This window comes from Polyodon spathula, chromosome 21 (genome assembly GCF_017654505.1).
Source record: "Polyodon spathula isolate WHYD16114869_AA chromosome 21, ASM1765450v1, whole genome shotgun sequence".
Classification (NCBI taxonomy): domain Eukaryota; kingdom Metazoa; phylum Chordata; class Actinopteri; order Acipenseriformes; family Polyodontidae; genus Polyodon; species Polyodon spathula.
The window spans coordinates 28,868,492-28,884,402 of record NC_054554.1 but is presented as its reverse complement, the minus strand read 5'-3'; the positions used below and the strand labels follow the sequence as shown (position 1 = coordinate 28,884,402).

General features: G+C 41.7%; 2 protein-coding genes across 2 annotated transcripts; both read right to left on the bottom strand.

Moving 5' to 3' along the window:
- Window positions 1-260: 260 nt before the first annotated feature.
- On the bottom strand, window positions 261-6,879 carry LOC121296446 (jupiter microtubule associated homolog 1-like). Its single transcript, XM_041222031.1, has 5 exons — window positions 6,646-6,879; window positions 4,842-4,993; window positions 3,586-3,692; window positions 3,112-3,139; window positions 261-687 (listed from the first exon to the last, which is right to left on the bottom strand). The coding sequence occupies exons 1-5, from the start codon at window positions 6,699-6,701 to the stop codon at window positions 521-523; spliced, it is 510 nt and encodes a 169-aa protein (XP_041077965.1). The 5' UTR covers window positions 6,702-6,879; the 3' UTR covers window positions 261-520.
- A 4,036-nt stretch (window positions 6,880-10,915) lies between these two features.
- Window positions 10,916-15,463, bottom strand: LOC121296447 (small ubiquitin-related modifier 2). Its single transcript, XM_041222032.1, has 4 exons — window positions 15,364-15,463; window positions 12,590-12,718; window positions 11,980-12,051; window positions 10,916-11,590 (listed from the first exon to the last, which is right to left on the bottom strand). The coding sequence occupies exons 1-4, from the start codon at window positions 15,382-15,384 to the stop codon at window positions 11,528-11,530; spliced, it is 285 nt and encodes a 94-aa protein (XP_041077966.1). The 5' UTR covers window positions 15,385-15,463; the 3' UTR covers window positions 10,916-11,527.
- Between the last annotated feature and the right edge of the window lie 448 nt (window positions 15,464-15,911).

Genomic DNA, 15,911 nt, shown 5'->3' with positions numbered 1-15,911 from the left:
CCCTTTACAAACAAGAGAAGGAACCAAACCCAATAAAGAATAATAGATGAAGAGCAACCAAACCAGAGTTGAAAGAGAACAGACGATCCATTGCTTAAATGCGGATTGTTAATAAAATATCCAAGTACAGAGCACTCTTTGCAGGTAATATCAGCAGGTTTGACTGCAGTCATAATTGGGTTTTCAAAACTATGTAGCCCTCATTGGATACATCCCTTGTACGCGTAAAGAGACAACAACAAAAAAAAATAAACACAACATTTTTCATATCAATGTTTATTGTCTTTTACAAAGTAACGCATCAAATCCTTAACAGGAGATGGGGGCTGAAATGAAAGGCGGTCGAACATAAAGTGCTTCTGATGTTTAGAAAATACTCAAAAACAAAACAATGGAAAGGATTCAATTCCTGTGGCTCACACAGATAAGAGTAGATCTACAGACAGAGAGGGCGTGACAGCATGTGCGAAAGAAAAAGGGGTGGGGAGAACAGACAGCGACACGGTTTGCAGAGGCAAGTTTAACCCAGGATAAGACTGGATTTGCCTCCAGGAGGGTTTCTTCGGCTGGGGGGACCGGCAGTTCCTGCTGCTGCTGCTGCTGCTACAGTGGGTGCTGCTGCTGCTGCAGGCTGTGGTGCCTCTTCCTTCAGTTCCGGCATAGCTTCAACGTCCTCCGAATTATTTTCTAGAAGAAACCGGAACAACCACAGATTAGTGAAGCTCTGGAATGAGAGGAAGTGCTGCACATCAATCGCGGAGCTCAGGAACTCCTAATGGTCCAGGTTTTTATTTCAATCAGTTCTTTTCTTTTTCCTTGTCCTGTGTTCATAGTACAAGACATTTTTTAGCCAAATACAAGGCCACGTTATAATCATTTAAAAAAATAAAAATAAATAAGTGTCCTCAATTCTCATTTCACGAGTTGTCAGATTACAAAAAAGTCAAAAAGGAAAAAAAAAAAAATTTGCATACCACAGACCAAAAAGTTTACTATCAGCTAACTGAACTGTCATGAAAATTTAACAGTTCAGCAAATGGTATTTTGGGAAAAACACTTTAGAATCACAAATTAATTTATTAAACTGTTTAGTGTAAAAACAAAACACAGCATTCCCTTTGCTAGTCACCCAATACCAACCTTACCATTTTACAGAATCAGCTGACTGTACATGTACAAATATCACAACACTTCTCCTTAGAACATCTGTAACTCATCTACTTTCAAAGTAGCTCTACTTAGCTATTCTTAGACCTGAAATCATTAGTGCCAAATAAGGGATCTGTGAAACCAACTGAAAGTCATTGAAATGTTATCTTGACATCTAAAATGTGGACTTGTGCATATACCCAGCACTTACCATTAGGATGTGGGATAGGACCAGTCTTAGAAAACCATTTGCAAGCTTTTTGAAAAATGCAGAGTTATAAGCAACACGGTTCAAAATATTTAAAAAATGTAAAAGCAATTGGCAACTGTAGATCACACTGAGAGATTTAGGGAACGCCAGCAGCCCACAGAGCACCCACTGAGTTTCTGCAACACATGCCAATCTTCACTTTCCACACTTGGTCTTCCAGATAAATCCATTGGAGCCTCGCACACAAGAATGTCGGCATTCAACAGCAACACATTCCTTGTGACTGACAGCACAGCTCACTGGGACAGAACACACATGTCCCTCTGCAGTACCATTTCCTGTGTACAGGCCACTTGGTGCAAAGGAGTGATATGCAGTGGCAAATGACACCAATGAAAGACAATGGCAGGGCTTATTTGGTTTTATTACTATCCAAATCCTACTTGTTCAGAGCTTGGTGAAAAATGATCAACGTACCTATTGTCACTGTATTCTGACTCCTACACATGAGACTTTCCTACAGTACGTTGGCTTTTGAGAAACCATTTAAAAAGCACTGGCAGAAAAAGCCGTTGACCTAAACCATTCCTAAACACACAACTCCATGTGATGGGATGTACGCCATCGCTGGTATGGGAAGTGAACAAACAAACAAACAAATAACAACCAGACAACAGAGACCACTAAAACAATACAGCAAACAGAAAAGACTGACAGAAGTGCAACAGTTAGCTGTACTCCTTTTAAAAAAGAAGTCCTTACCAGAGTGAACAACAACTCACATTCCCACAACTAAAATAAATCACTTATTTGAGCAGGGGGTAGGAGAACTGTACTGTTTGAAAGGTACAGCTGACTGCATGCTGTTACCTTGGCAAATCCTACTTGCGATAGCGGACTACAAAGAGAGAACAAAGTTAGTACAAGCAGGGAGTAGCGCATTTAACTTTAAAAGCATGAAGAGCAGCTAACCATGATCTGGATATTTGAAACCAAAAGAATAACAGTATTATGGGGCAAAATAACTAAAAATTACAGAATTCACAACAGTCACACAGACACCATCTAACATACAGGAGCAGATTATTTCAATTGTTCCCATTTGAAGTTTCACTTTCTCAGAGCAATGCTGTGAAGTGAGCATGTCAGCCACAGGATGCCGCTGTGGGACTCGCATGAGAATTGAGTAGAAGACATGAATTTGAAAATACTGCAGGTGAGGAAACAAAATCCCCACCGAGCAGCGACACTGTACCCTAGCCTGGTAAACCCAAGAAATTACCAAGATTTCATATCTCATCTGTAAACTTCCTAACCAACAGCTAATTATAGGCAAATGCAACAGAACATTTAATGTAAAGTAGTAAAACAGAGCGGCCTTGGGGTTTTGACAACGGAAGAAATTGTACAAGGTTTGCCCGTCAAGAAACTACCCCTAGTTTCTACTGCAATGGGATCACTTTTTCCAAGATGAGTCATATCCTGTTGCTTCATTATAGGTATCCTGCTCATATCCTCCACATACTCTTGTGCGTTATACGTGAAAATGGAATCGCAGCCAACTGCTGGGTTACTTCTGCACCAGTCAAGTGCAAGGGTGAAGCACTATGACCTCTTCCTATGGTGTAGCGTTCATATTACTGTCACAATGGAGTTTCAAGGTCAGAAAAACACAAAACAAAACCTTTTAGAAGTTTCAAACATGAAGAAAAAAAAATACTTGGGATTATATATTTAAATTCATAACTTACCAGTGCTTGCACTTTCATTTTCACCATCCTACAGTAAAACAGGAGACAAACTGGTTAGTCAGTATGACAGTAGACTGGGTGCAGGGATATTTCATGGCCATATTCATTGGTTCCTATTATCTAACACAAGAACAGGAGTGCACAAATATGGGACTTGAGGTTCAGAGTCCTCCAGGTTTTATAGGCATCATTAAATAACTGATTGAAGACAGAGCGAGGTTAATTGGTTCAAATCAAGTAAAACACAGTATCAGTGAAACAGACCAGCAGGTCTCCGGTCCTGAAGGACCAGCATTGCGTACCTCCTGGTGTAAAACATGTTCATTGATTCTTAACAGTAGACACCAAGCTCTGATTTTGTGTGTAAACTGTTCTGGAAACTTCTTGAAGTTCCTCATTTCATCCTTTAACTCTGACTGGAATTTGTATTCACACTGAACAGTAGAATTAAGCCACTCTAGATCATGGACCTACCCCAGGTGAACGGTCTCCAGAACTGTCGCCAATGGCCTGTCCACCAGGAGAGTTTCTCTTCTGTGACACAGACTGACCATCCCCAAAAATACCCATGGGCTTTCCTCCTGAAACAAGATCAATAACGAAACTGTTTGAGCAAAAATGGTATGCTACATGTCACATGTCACATGTTTACAACTTGTTGCCTTTAGTCTCAATACAATAAATTAGGGCAAGGTTGTGAAGGGTTCCCTAGAATGGAAAGGCTTACATTTCAAATAATTATTATCCCATAATAATAAAATAAGCAGAGTTCCAGTTCAATGACAGAGGAAGGCGAGAAAGAGAAAAAACTTGGCAGGAAAGGCAAAGTCTTACAGCATGACACTGGAGAATAAATGCAATTCCAGCTCCCTTACTGTACAGGATAGGCATGCAGAGTACCAAAAAAAATAAAAAAATTAGGAATAGGTTGACAGTTATTAAAAGGCTATTTTGTCAGATACCAGGAGCCAATAAGTAGTCTTCAATTTTAACAAGTTAATTGTAAAATCCTAAACCAAACAGGGTGATTAATTCAAACTGATTAGTCACATCCCACAGAGTTTAAGTAGCAGAACAGCTGTGCTAATCCAGGCAGTGGTCATATTACATGTTATTCAGGTTAGGAAACTGCTTCTTAATCCATCTGTGTGGACATGGATTCTACAATTCCCAGACTCCATGCCTTTAACCCCCTTTAATAGTCTGGAAAAAGATTATGCAGGACATTAAGCCAAGTGTGCACGACTCCGAGGGACAATCCTCTTCAGATTTCAGAGCTTATCAATTAAAAAAATAAACAGATTAAAACCTTAATAGAGGTGCAGTTGGATTAATTGAGTAAGGGTATGGTTGTAACACATCAGGTATAGTCTTTGCCATCATGCACATTATTATTTTCCACATCTACAAAAGGCCAAACGTGGACATTTGAGTTCATCCAGACACTGCAGTAACTGACAGTGTAGCTTTTTCAGACAAGTAATGACAATGTCCTCAATGCAAATAAATTATGCATGAAAAAATTAATTAATATTTTATTCCATTACCTAGGATTTTCTCATCTGTTAAAGAAATGAATCCAATTCTCCCACTTAGACTTTGATTGGGACACATTCACTTCAATGAGGATTACCTGGATAAAGAAAGCTCAAACCCTCCTCGATATACAGCAGGGTTAGACCAAGAGCAAGGCTGATGCAAAGCCAATTATCTGGATAAACAGCTCCTACCTGGTGGATTGTTCCTCCTGCTGGCATACGGGTCCTCAGGAACCCCGAAAATGTTTGAGGCAGTTCTGTTTTTTCGGGTGGGCTGAGGGTTTGGTTCCTCTTTTCCATTGCCAAAACAGATGTTGGAGTCTCCACCTGGCGGCCTCAGCACTCTGGGGAAGAACACTCATCAATAGGCCATACATCCACAGTTTTGTGTTTTTTAAACTAATATGGGATGAATACTATTTGAACAGTCAAATTCTGAAAGAGTACTTGAATTTCAAAAAAATGCTAGAATTATGAACGGCCAAATTTCTGTTGCAGCAATGTAGGCGCCAAATGCAGCCTCAAATTCGGGTCCAGTCATTGAAATATAGAAAGCTTCTATGCTTAGGTTTAGAAAAGTGATGCAAATACAAAAGTATGTTTTAATAAAAATCTGTAACAATCTAATAAAAACATGCATGTACCGATTCAATAAGAGCCCTTCCATGCAACACTGTTGAGCAGTGGATATTAAATTGATAGTCACACTCGACCCACCCCACACCCCTCCCTTTCTTGTACCACCAGACTCCAAGCAGCTGTCCTAGTCTGACAGAATCCAGAATCAAGGTCCCTTATGTTCTACACATATCCCTTATGTGGTTGACTGTTAACCCAGGCTGAGCCTTTTGAACCAGATGAGGTAATGACGTTTCTACAGAGCACAAGAAGACACCAGGGAGATGTACAAAGGCTGGTCTGAAGACCCCACCCAATAATGGGAAAACACACTGAAATGCATTCTTGTGTCGCTGCATTACACTCAGCAGACTGGCCAAGTGGATAGGAGAGGCCAACACACAACACATTGAATATATATGCTTTTTTTTGGTAGCCGTGTTAAAAAATAATAAAGTGATGCGGGATCAAGAGAGATGAGGAGGTGGATGGATAGACAAGTTCCAAATATTTAAAGGCCCCGTCAATTAAAAGAATCTCGACGCAAGAGATACCTCCCACCACGCGTTCGGGAAATGCGTAGCATTCACTGTGCTAATAATCAAGTCAAAAATATTTTATGTGGCTACATGGTCTTAAGATTGCTCTTTCTCAAACTGCAGTCTTGCGGCGTGAAACCGATCACGTTACTACTACTGTCATACAATAAATTCGACCAAGTGGTCGCTCAATTGCAGGAATTAATTTAAAAAAAAAAAAAAAAAAAAAAAAAAGGGGGGGGGGGGGGGGGGGGGGGGGGGGGGTCAAAACTCACAAATGCATTTAATAATGTCGAATTCGCTCGTTGAGTCTGGCTTCTTCCTGCTGCTGGACCAGCTGTGTTTCGCGAAACAGGACGTTTACATTAAACACAGTACACTGAATTATACATTCAGTGCAGTCAATAGGTGATTGCGGAGTGTGCGGGTTAAACACTGTGAGCATCATAATAATAATAATAATAATAATAATAACAACAACAACAACAATAATCGGATTAATCCACACACAGATCAAGCTATGGCATTGTGATATCGTATTGTATTTCACTAACTCGCCTTGATCAGTTCGCTCGCCGCTAAACTTAAGCAAATGCAAAATGCGTTTTTTTTTTTTTTTTTTTTTTTTTTCGGAAAATAGCGAGTTGTATTGAAATGTAAATTTCCGTCCGAGGCCCATTGCACATCGCGACAATCACTGCGCCTCTCCTCCCTGCATTGCTGCGGCGGCCCTGATTCCTGGGTGCACGTTTAGATTTATCCACGGTGCACCCCATTATTTCACAGAAGAAAGCGGACTCCCATTTCCTTTGTTTCCCCCGGTATGCACATTTTCTTACCGAGAGCTGTTTTTTGAGCCGGGGTCCATTCCTTGGTAGTTTGTCGTTGTCGTCATTTTAAATCTGTTTTCTTTCTATAAACCAACTTTCTTAATAACAGATAATTAAAACGAGCTTCTTACTGTCTTTTTAAAAAAAAAATAATAATAAATCCGCTAATTTCACCCGCTTCCCAGCCCCGCCCGACTTCCACAGAGCACTAGCTGCCGCTCGAGAGAAAGCCGCTTCGTTTATAATTTCATTCTCGCTCACAGAACTTAGGCAGTAGGCGTTTCTTTCGTTCTGATTGGTGTACACTGCCTCAAAGTCGCCAATAACTGGTAACTCTCGCTGTCTGTCAATGTCCCAATTCGCTACCTTCCCATTGATTACGTCGTTTGAAAGCCCATCGGTCTCCGCCCCCTTACAAGCTCTTCTCTGTTCATTCAAATCGATTTGTTCATATATATATATATATATATATATATATATATATATATATATATATATATATATATTACATAGTAAAGATGAGTTTACATCTTTTGTACTTAATTATCGGTTTGAAATGTGGTCAGTCTCTTACAAAAATGCCAGTGCACTAGCGATTACTAATCCTGTACCCCAAATAAAAGAGGGCCGTTTATAAATCATAGACCCTACCGATTCAACTTAACTCAATCAGAGACGCTTAAGGCAAAAATGCATATTTTATTAGCTAAAAAATGTAACCCCAAAGGGTTAATTCTGTTTTTTTAAGACAATTGTGAGATAACATATTATGATAATATATGACAATAAAACAAGTTACATTTTGAAGTCCATGAGCTGCCACCGCCCTGTAGATCGAGTCTCTCTGCATTAGATACTGAAGCGTACTCCTATTTGCTTCACCTACAGAACTGGGGCTGAGATAGGACAAATCGTGAAATCATTTCCAAACTGAGCCGGCAAACATCTCCAGGGTACATTGCATGGTTTGGAGGGTGAACCCACAGAAACGACCCCATTAATAACGATTCCTTCAAATGCAAAGTCGCTGTGTTCTCTTTTTTGTGGTGTTTATTCATGGCAAATTCTAAACTCCAGAGTGCTAATTATCGGTAAGCCTGCACATCAGTATACAAGAATTAAGACTATTCACAAGTTCAGCGCTGTGCTCTTCTGAGCGCCAGTCCGGTCTTTGCTGACTCATTTTATTCTCTGCAAAACAGTATTCTCCTGCAGGGATGAAAATAACTCTTACTGAATAGCAGTTTGACCAGTTCCAGGTTTTCTATAAACTTGATTAGTCGCAGTGTATATGTAACAAGCGCGGATGCGTCGTCTTAAACTCTTAAAGTCAGGAGTGGATCAAACTACTCTGCAACGAGAGTCTCATTTCCATCCGTGCTGCTGGCACACCCTGCGAATGGCTACACACTAAATAGCTGATCATACCCAGATGCTATGTAATGAATAGGATATTTTAACCAGTTCTAAGTCAGACTACCAATAATCTTAATTTTTTTATCACTATAAATATAAAAAAACATCGAGGAGTAGCGCCAATGTGTGTAAGTCAGGGGGACAATCGTGATTTTCACAGCTGGTTGCAAGACTGTACCAGTAATGCGTTTTAACAGGATAATTTGCAACTTGTATCCAGTAACCTGCCGGACACGGACCCCCCCCCCCCCCCCCCCCCCCCCCCCCGTGACACGCCCCCCCCCCCCCCCCCCCCCCCCCCCCCCCCCCCCCCCCCCCCCCCCCCCAACTAGGCCACAGACATCCATAACAGATGGGACAGCAGGACGCTTTAAAAAAGCAATTTATTTCACCCCTGAAATGGATCCGGTTTTGTCTTTAGGAACAGCTGCTCAAATCCATACCAAAACAGCACTGCACCGCTGTTTAAAATACAAATAACGCACAGGGTTACATTGTCCGGCTTTATAAAGGTGCTATTCTCGTGGACAAGAGACCAGCCCAGCACAGTAATATTCTGCAGGGGGGTTCTGCTGAACCATAAAAGGGAAGCCATTTAAAACAACTTCCAAGGATGACGAAGAACATCTTGTCTACGCTACCCTCGTGCAAGTATTGGGACGTTTTTTAAATGCTGTCAGTCCACATGTGCCATCGAAAGCATCATCTGCACACCATTGGATTTCGTGCAAAGTCCTCAGAGCAATGCTTCCTCTCTATCATGGGATTGTTAGAGGTCCTGTTTTAAGGGTTTGTAACTTACATGTGTGCGTGCCAGTGTTGCATGTATCATATCATATTTAGGTATTAAATTTTTTTTTATATAGCACCTTTCATAGTGAACCACCGTCACAAAGCGCTTTACAAGATATGAGACTAGGGTGTGTGAACTATGCATCAGCAACGTCATATAAATTCAATGCACTGTATACTGTCCTTGCAATATGGCAAAGCAGGGTTTTTTTTTTTTTTTTTTTTTTTTTTTTTTTTACATTTTTAACACTGACAACCTGCAAAAGCACCAAGTGGATTCAGCTAATTTGTTCCTTTATAAGCACATTCCTTGAATTTGTTGCAGAATCAGAAACTGCTTACTGTCAGATGTATTTAGCCCACCCATTCTTAACCACATCAATGCAGTGGGTTTTCAACCCCCCAACTCCCCCCGTTTCCAGAAGCTCACATTCACTTCAACCCTCACTAGTAATGCACTGGGTGTCAGCCGACTGCAAATGAAGCACACAAGACAGCAAATTGCATACTTTGCATTGTTGTACAGGGCAAGAAATTAAGAATATTTGTTTGTTTGCAGTGTGCTGTACTCATCACAAGACAAGAAGGTTGAAATCCCAGCCAGTGAATCACACGGGACTTCAGACACTAGATACCAGACTGAAGTCACTCTGTCCATAGGGAGGGGGTATGAAATCTCTTTACACAGCCCACCCTCCTTTCATTGGCTTTCGTTTGTAATCTTTTAACCCTATACAGCACGCTCAGTAAAACCAATGTTTGGATGCAGATCATCACATTGGAAACACAATTTCCATAAAATGGCAATACCGATAATACAACTGCGTGCTGCTGCATCTGGGGTTTACAGACTTGTCTCCTCTGTCATCACAGCACAGAAAACCTTGCCCAGATCAGCATATGGTAGTTGCTTGGTATTTTAAATATGCTTTGAAATATACATTATCTCCCAGCCTGACCCCCAACCGTTCCCAAACACAAGCTGTAACAGAAGGAGCCACTGCCAGTCAATAAACTGCAAGCCATACTACTGTGCATGTCTGACCGGTAGGTGTACATGAAAGTACCAATCTGTGTGCTGCAAAATCTATTCCACATGCAGGATTTAAAGTGCTGTACGTGACGGAGTACGTATGCAGTCCAAATGCCCTTTATTTCCAATTCAAATGGCATCCTGCATTGGCAGCTCATGCTGGGATAGTCAATTACCCTCAGGAAGCCTCCAGGACAGCATTGTTTCATTGCTATTTTTATTACATTCTTTCCCTCGTTCTACAAATGCAAAACAAACCCTGAAAACACAGCGACTAAATAATAAGCGATCTCGAGTATGTCTCGTCCTGTGAAGGGTTATATTTAAACGGGAGCATTTTCACGTAGAATGCGTGGTATTGCATTATCAACACTGAAATGCTCACGAATCCTGGAGGCACCGTTAAAGATTTCCATGTGTTTAGTGTCGGTCATGCAAACATACTGTATGCTCTACCGAATCCAAAACAGCATGCAAGACACTGATTAAACTTGACATCCTGGGGCTTGTTTAAAGCATAGGTTTCACTGTTCCCAATGCATGAGGTGTTGCCCCTAGCTTGTTTCGGGACTTCATTCTCAGCAATCATCCATTCCCACCGCCACGCATAATTAAAAAACCCAGAAAGTACATAGCGCAAACTTTCCATGTGATCCAATGCAGCAGACATGCTAGAACATCATCAAACCTTTATCCTTAAATTAAAGAACCTGCTTTAGCACATTACCCGCTGTGTTCTCAACCCCCTTCAGTGGTTGAGAGTGTCTGCCAGTGTACAATGAACGCATTTCTTTTTAAAGCAGAATTGGGTCCATGAGGTGACATACACCCTGGAACCATGAAGTCCATCCGTTTTGTAGACATTTTGCAATTAAAAGAACCTTGAGACTCCCCCGTTGTTTGATTGGTCAGCGGTTTCACCCAATCAGGTTAACAGAATGTTCATAACATTTACTGTGCTTTTAATGTACGGATACAAGAGAACAAACAGAAATTTGTTTAATAGAAATGATTATTTAAAAAAAAAATATATATATATTTTAAACAAGAAATTTATTAAACAATACAGATGTTTGACTGGACTAAAATCCCTTTTGTATATTGTTTTCATATGGCCTAATCAAACTAATATTAAGACAAAATATTCTACATGTAACCACTACAATAAAAAAAAAAGATAAAATGTATCCGTTCTGATAAGATAAAAGGATAAGCCGTTAATCTGACAACTAGCAAATCTCAATCTCCCATGGAATGAGACAAAAAAAATCATTTACCAGGTTACTAATTTCAGGGTGACGTCACTAGCAAACCTAAAGCACGGCACCTTTAGAGGAACCAGCTCACTCACACACACCCCCCAAGCCAACTAAACAGCATCACTTCTGGTCAGACGTGAGACGGGCCGCTACTGAAGACCTACATTTCAGTGTTTTCATGTATGTGTGTGTGTCTCAACACTGAGGTTATTTTTTTATGTACAAAGCAAAAAAAAGAAGGAAGAATGGAAACACTATACAACAGTACTTAAGCATTATAATTGTGAAAGCCTCTCGAACTTCGTACTGATTTTTTTTTTCTTGGTGTTGGTATTGGGAACAGTTCTCAAAATGAGCAAAAAAATAATAATCCGTTGTCAGGTTGTTTCAATCAGTAGAGGCCCCCTGTCTGTTGCTGAAACACATCGATCGTATCTTCGTCTTCCATTTCCAACTGTTACAGCAAAAAGAGAGAACCACGTGTTACCAACAAGAACAAAGCACAAGGTATGCATGCAAACGCACACTATAACATGAGTCTGCAGCAGCTTTTATCCAGCCAGGGAGCTCATGTGTTTCATGGCGTATATTATAATCAGATCAGTGAAAGGCTGTATAGTCCCAGGGTCAGGATTGTATTTGCATGTCGAGGATGTACTATATGCAAAGCAGGTTAGGAACACTTCTAGGATTTACCAATGTAAAGAAAACAAGCTTACAAAGTATCTGTATAGAAACGGATGTGCAAGGTTCTGGTCAGGACAGCACAGAGCCCTTGCACCCCTTGAATGGGACTGCATATATATATTTGGGGTCCCTTTCGTCACTGGATAGATGTCTCACCTGTGCAGGTGTGTCCGTCTCATTGATCGGCTGCCCATCAAACCGGAACCTGATTTGCCTCATCGACAAGCCCTGTGGAGAAGCAGTCCGGAGTTAACCAGGTATTGAGAGCTACTTTTCAGCAGCCTTGTGCTTGGCTCCACCTTGGTTATGCACTCAAGCACCTCTACATCACTGCAGTCTTACTTAGCCAGGTTTTGCTAGGGGACAAAGGTGGTTTTAGCAACTCTAATGTCATGCAATAAACAGAACAATGGCCATTCAAGTCATTTTGTAGACAAATGAAGAAACATTAAAAGAAGTAGCAGGTTTACTGAACAATTCAGAATTCAAATGAAATCCCAGAGGGCAGGAATCATCAAGGACAGGAAAGGTCCACATTGCCCAAGAAGCCTGCCCCAGATCCCCTTGCTTTAGCTCTTTAATCAGTTCACACTTGTTGCTTCATATAGAAACAAGACAATGGGAAGAAAGGTCAGACCCTGCCCATCCCTTTCCTCTGTGTGAGATATTTAAATTTTATGAAGACTTCAAAGAGTTTGCATGTGTTTTGTTCAGAGATGGTGGCAGCTACAGTGCGGATGCATGAACTGTGCCCCGTCTTTCTTACCTGTCGCTCGCAGTAAGCTTTCATGAGTTTGCTGAGCGGCGTGTGCCTCTTGATCTTGAACTGTACCACGGAGCCGTCTTGACCCGCAACCTTGAGGTTAATGTGGTCGTTGTTTTCTGTCTTCACGTCCTGAAATTGATACAACAGACAATTTAGAAGAGCAATTCAGCCACACATGTCCAGTGACATCAGCTCCCTGCCCCACAGTTCAATGAAGCAAGGTCAGGCAATGCTTCAGGATAGCAGTCGCCTGAATTACCTCTAGTGCTTAGATAATTGATATACAGTTAAAAGAAACTGAGACCACAAAATCAAGCGCACTGGCTCTGAAGCACCTGCAGGGTTTTTAGCTTTCTTCAAACAATGGTTCCTGGCTAGAGATGTCCTTTGTACGACGTAGCTAAAGCCATTCCTCCTGCTGAACAATCATTAACCCTTATATTTAGAAACAGAACCATGCCCATAAGCTCAGCACGCCACCTGCTGGATTTAACTGCTGGACATATGATCTAATCGTCACCTCCCTCCACCCATCCTGTTAAGTCTCCATCCATAACCCAACCAAGATGCTGTGTGTAGATAACCCTTGAGACTTAAACAAAACAATCCGCTTCTTCAAATCCAAAGCGTGAAGATGTTCATCCACATGCTAGGGTTTCATGCACACGTGTGGCTACACTTTTGAAGTATATTAACAGAGTATAGTGTAAGTGTTTCATACCCACAACACTAGTGAGTTACTCTAATCCCAATGCACACTTCCGTGGCGAAGGGTACTTTCTTTTAGTTTTTGTTTGCCTTACTTGAATTCTTCTTTCTCGTTTCCTACCTTGCGTAGGGTTGAACGATGGGAATGTGCACGAAGGGTTAAAATGTTGGGGGTTTTGATCCATGCTTTAAAACGGGATGTGGCAGACAGTGGGGGGGGGATGGACGGACGGACACGCCCAGCAGCCTTACCACCGGGTGTCACTGTTGCTATTGGTCTGCTGAAGGGAATTTATTTTATGTGCTTTAATTCAATTAAGGCTGGTATACATCATGGCACATGAGTGGTGGAAGACGACTCCCTTTGCATTGCAGTTTGAACCATTTAAATCGGCTGCAAATTATTGGCAACCAGCTCTGGCATTTTACAGTAAAAGTCGGAATGAGTCGAACTTCCCTGCAATAGGAGCCGTGGTTCCATCCCTGCAATCAATGAGATGCTTGCAAGGCTAAACTCAGAAGCATGGATTCATAAAAGCGATCAGAAAACCTTTAATATGTGATAGGGCTGAGATTTAATAGAACTGGCCCCCCTGCCTTAATCTCTCAAAAGATGCACTGATCTGATGATGTGCAAGCACCATTCAAAAGATGCATTGATCTGATGATGTGCAAGCACCATTCAATGTAGTTTTAATAAGAGTTTCATAACAGTGAACTGCTATGGCTATCACTCAGAGCTACTAGCATTTTTTAGAGTAATGAGTGGAGATGGTGGCTTCTTACTGTAAAAAATATTGCAGGATTCCCCCATTTGAACATTCAGCTCCTAATCACCAGGAGTACAAAGGAAAAGCAATCGCATGCTGCATAAGAGGGGTTTCACTGGAGGAGCGGCTATTTATTCAGGGTATTTTTAACATGCATAATACACCCCGTGGCCCCTCTACATCGCTGTCCCGAGAATTGGCGGGATCTAGAAATAGCCGATAATATTGAGAACAGCGTGATCTGACAAAACTAGAAACGGGGAAAACAGTGTTTATGTTGAGGCTTGAGTATTATTATTATTGCTGCTGCTTCTGGCACTGAGACGAGTAACCGGCTGCAACTCTGCATCGCCCAAATAACGTGTGTGCCTTTGTTTCATATGCGGAGTACATTTCAGGAGAACCTCAAGCAGTCAGAGCGGCAAGCTTTAAGTACAGTGAAGCCGAGTCATGTTTAATAATCACACTTTACGAGACGGAGCTGCAGTTTTTTGATGCAATTAGAATTTTAAAAAAAAACTTCTTCTGCATCAAGTCATTCATATATATATATAAAATAAATCGTGTCAGATGCCAAGAGCACCAAATACAGGCATGCAACTGAACACAGCGCCAAGTTTTCATCCGAGACACAGCCAGAGCCACGTGACAGTTCTCTTCAATTGAATGAAGTTATAACGGTGTTTCGCAATGAAAGGCTGCAGACTCGTCTGTTTAGACAGGACCCCACTAACGATTATTAATCTCAACGTGAATAATTACACCCCAGTGAGACTGAGGGTGGCGCGCAAAATATAACCGCCTCGATAAACCGTGTAGGAAAAAACAGTCAGCACGCCACATACAGGACGGGATGGATTTATATCCATATATATAGTATATATATATATATATATATATATATATATATAGCATTTAATTAGGTATGGCTAAAATAAGGAAGACCAAAACAAGGCTGCAGGACCCAGCACACACAGCGGAGGCGATGCACCACAAAAACGATCACTTTCTTAGCTGTAAACAACGTCCTCATTTAAAGACTCGGTTAGATGAAATGAACACAGCTGTATGCGGCTCGCTGGCCGCCTCTGCAGTCCTCATTCCCTTCCGGTCCTATCAGGAATAGGGTCTTTAATCTGGTCAGTACACAGACTCAGTCTGGTAAAAAAAAAAAAAAATAATAACAACTTCCCAATTCCAGCTCTGAACCGGCGCACCGCTGCGAGCGCGTCCCGAGGGCGGCGGGGTTTCTCTGTAGCTGCAGTTTTTCTTTCTTTCTTTTTTTATCAAGCTCACCTTGGGTTTCTCGTCCGCCATGGTTATCCTCACCGCGCTTCTCTACGCCGCCACACAAAGGCTCCTCGGGGACGCGCACGTCCGCGCCGCCGGAACATAAACCGGGAGGCCGTGCGCGCGCACGCAAGCATTGCGCGTTCGCGCGATCGGGTTTTCATTGAGCGGCGCGGGTCACGTGGCAGGATAGCCGTGCGCGCCCGGGCGGTCTGACGTCATTTGCGTTTTATAGCATGCTTTAGCGCGCTAAAGACGCGGGCACGCGCTTGCCGAATCGTTTTTATTAAAAAATAAATAAAAATAAAAATAAAATCAAATAACAAAACCAAAAACACAGACTTCTCATTTAAATGACAGAATGTGTTTATGTGCAAACACTGCTTCCCCCCATGGTGGTATTTCAAGGACAGTACACAGGGAATATTTTCAATGCAAAGGAATGTTTCCGGAATATTCTGCACAAGAGGCCTGCTGATCCGAGGTTGCCATCTTGTTTCTGAGCCATGGCTGTTTGTGTGTATTACAAAGGCATGGTTAACACCATGGCAAGC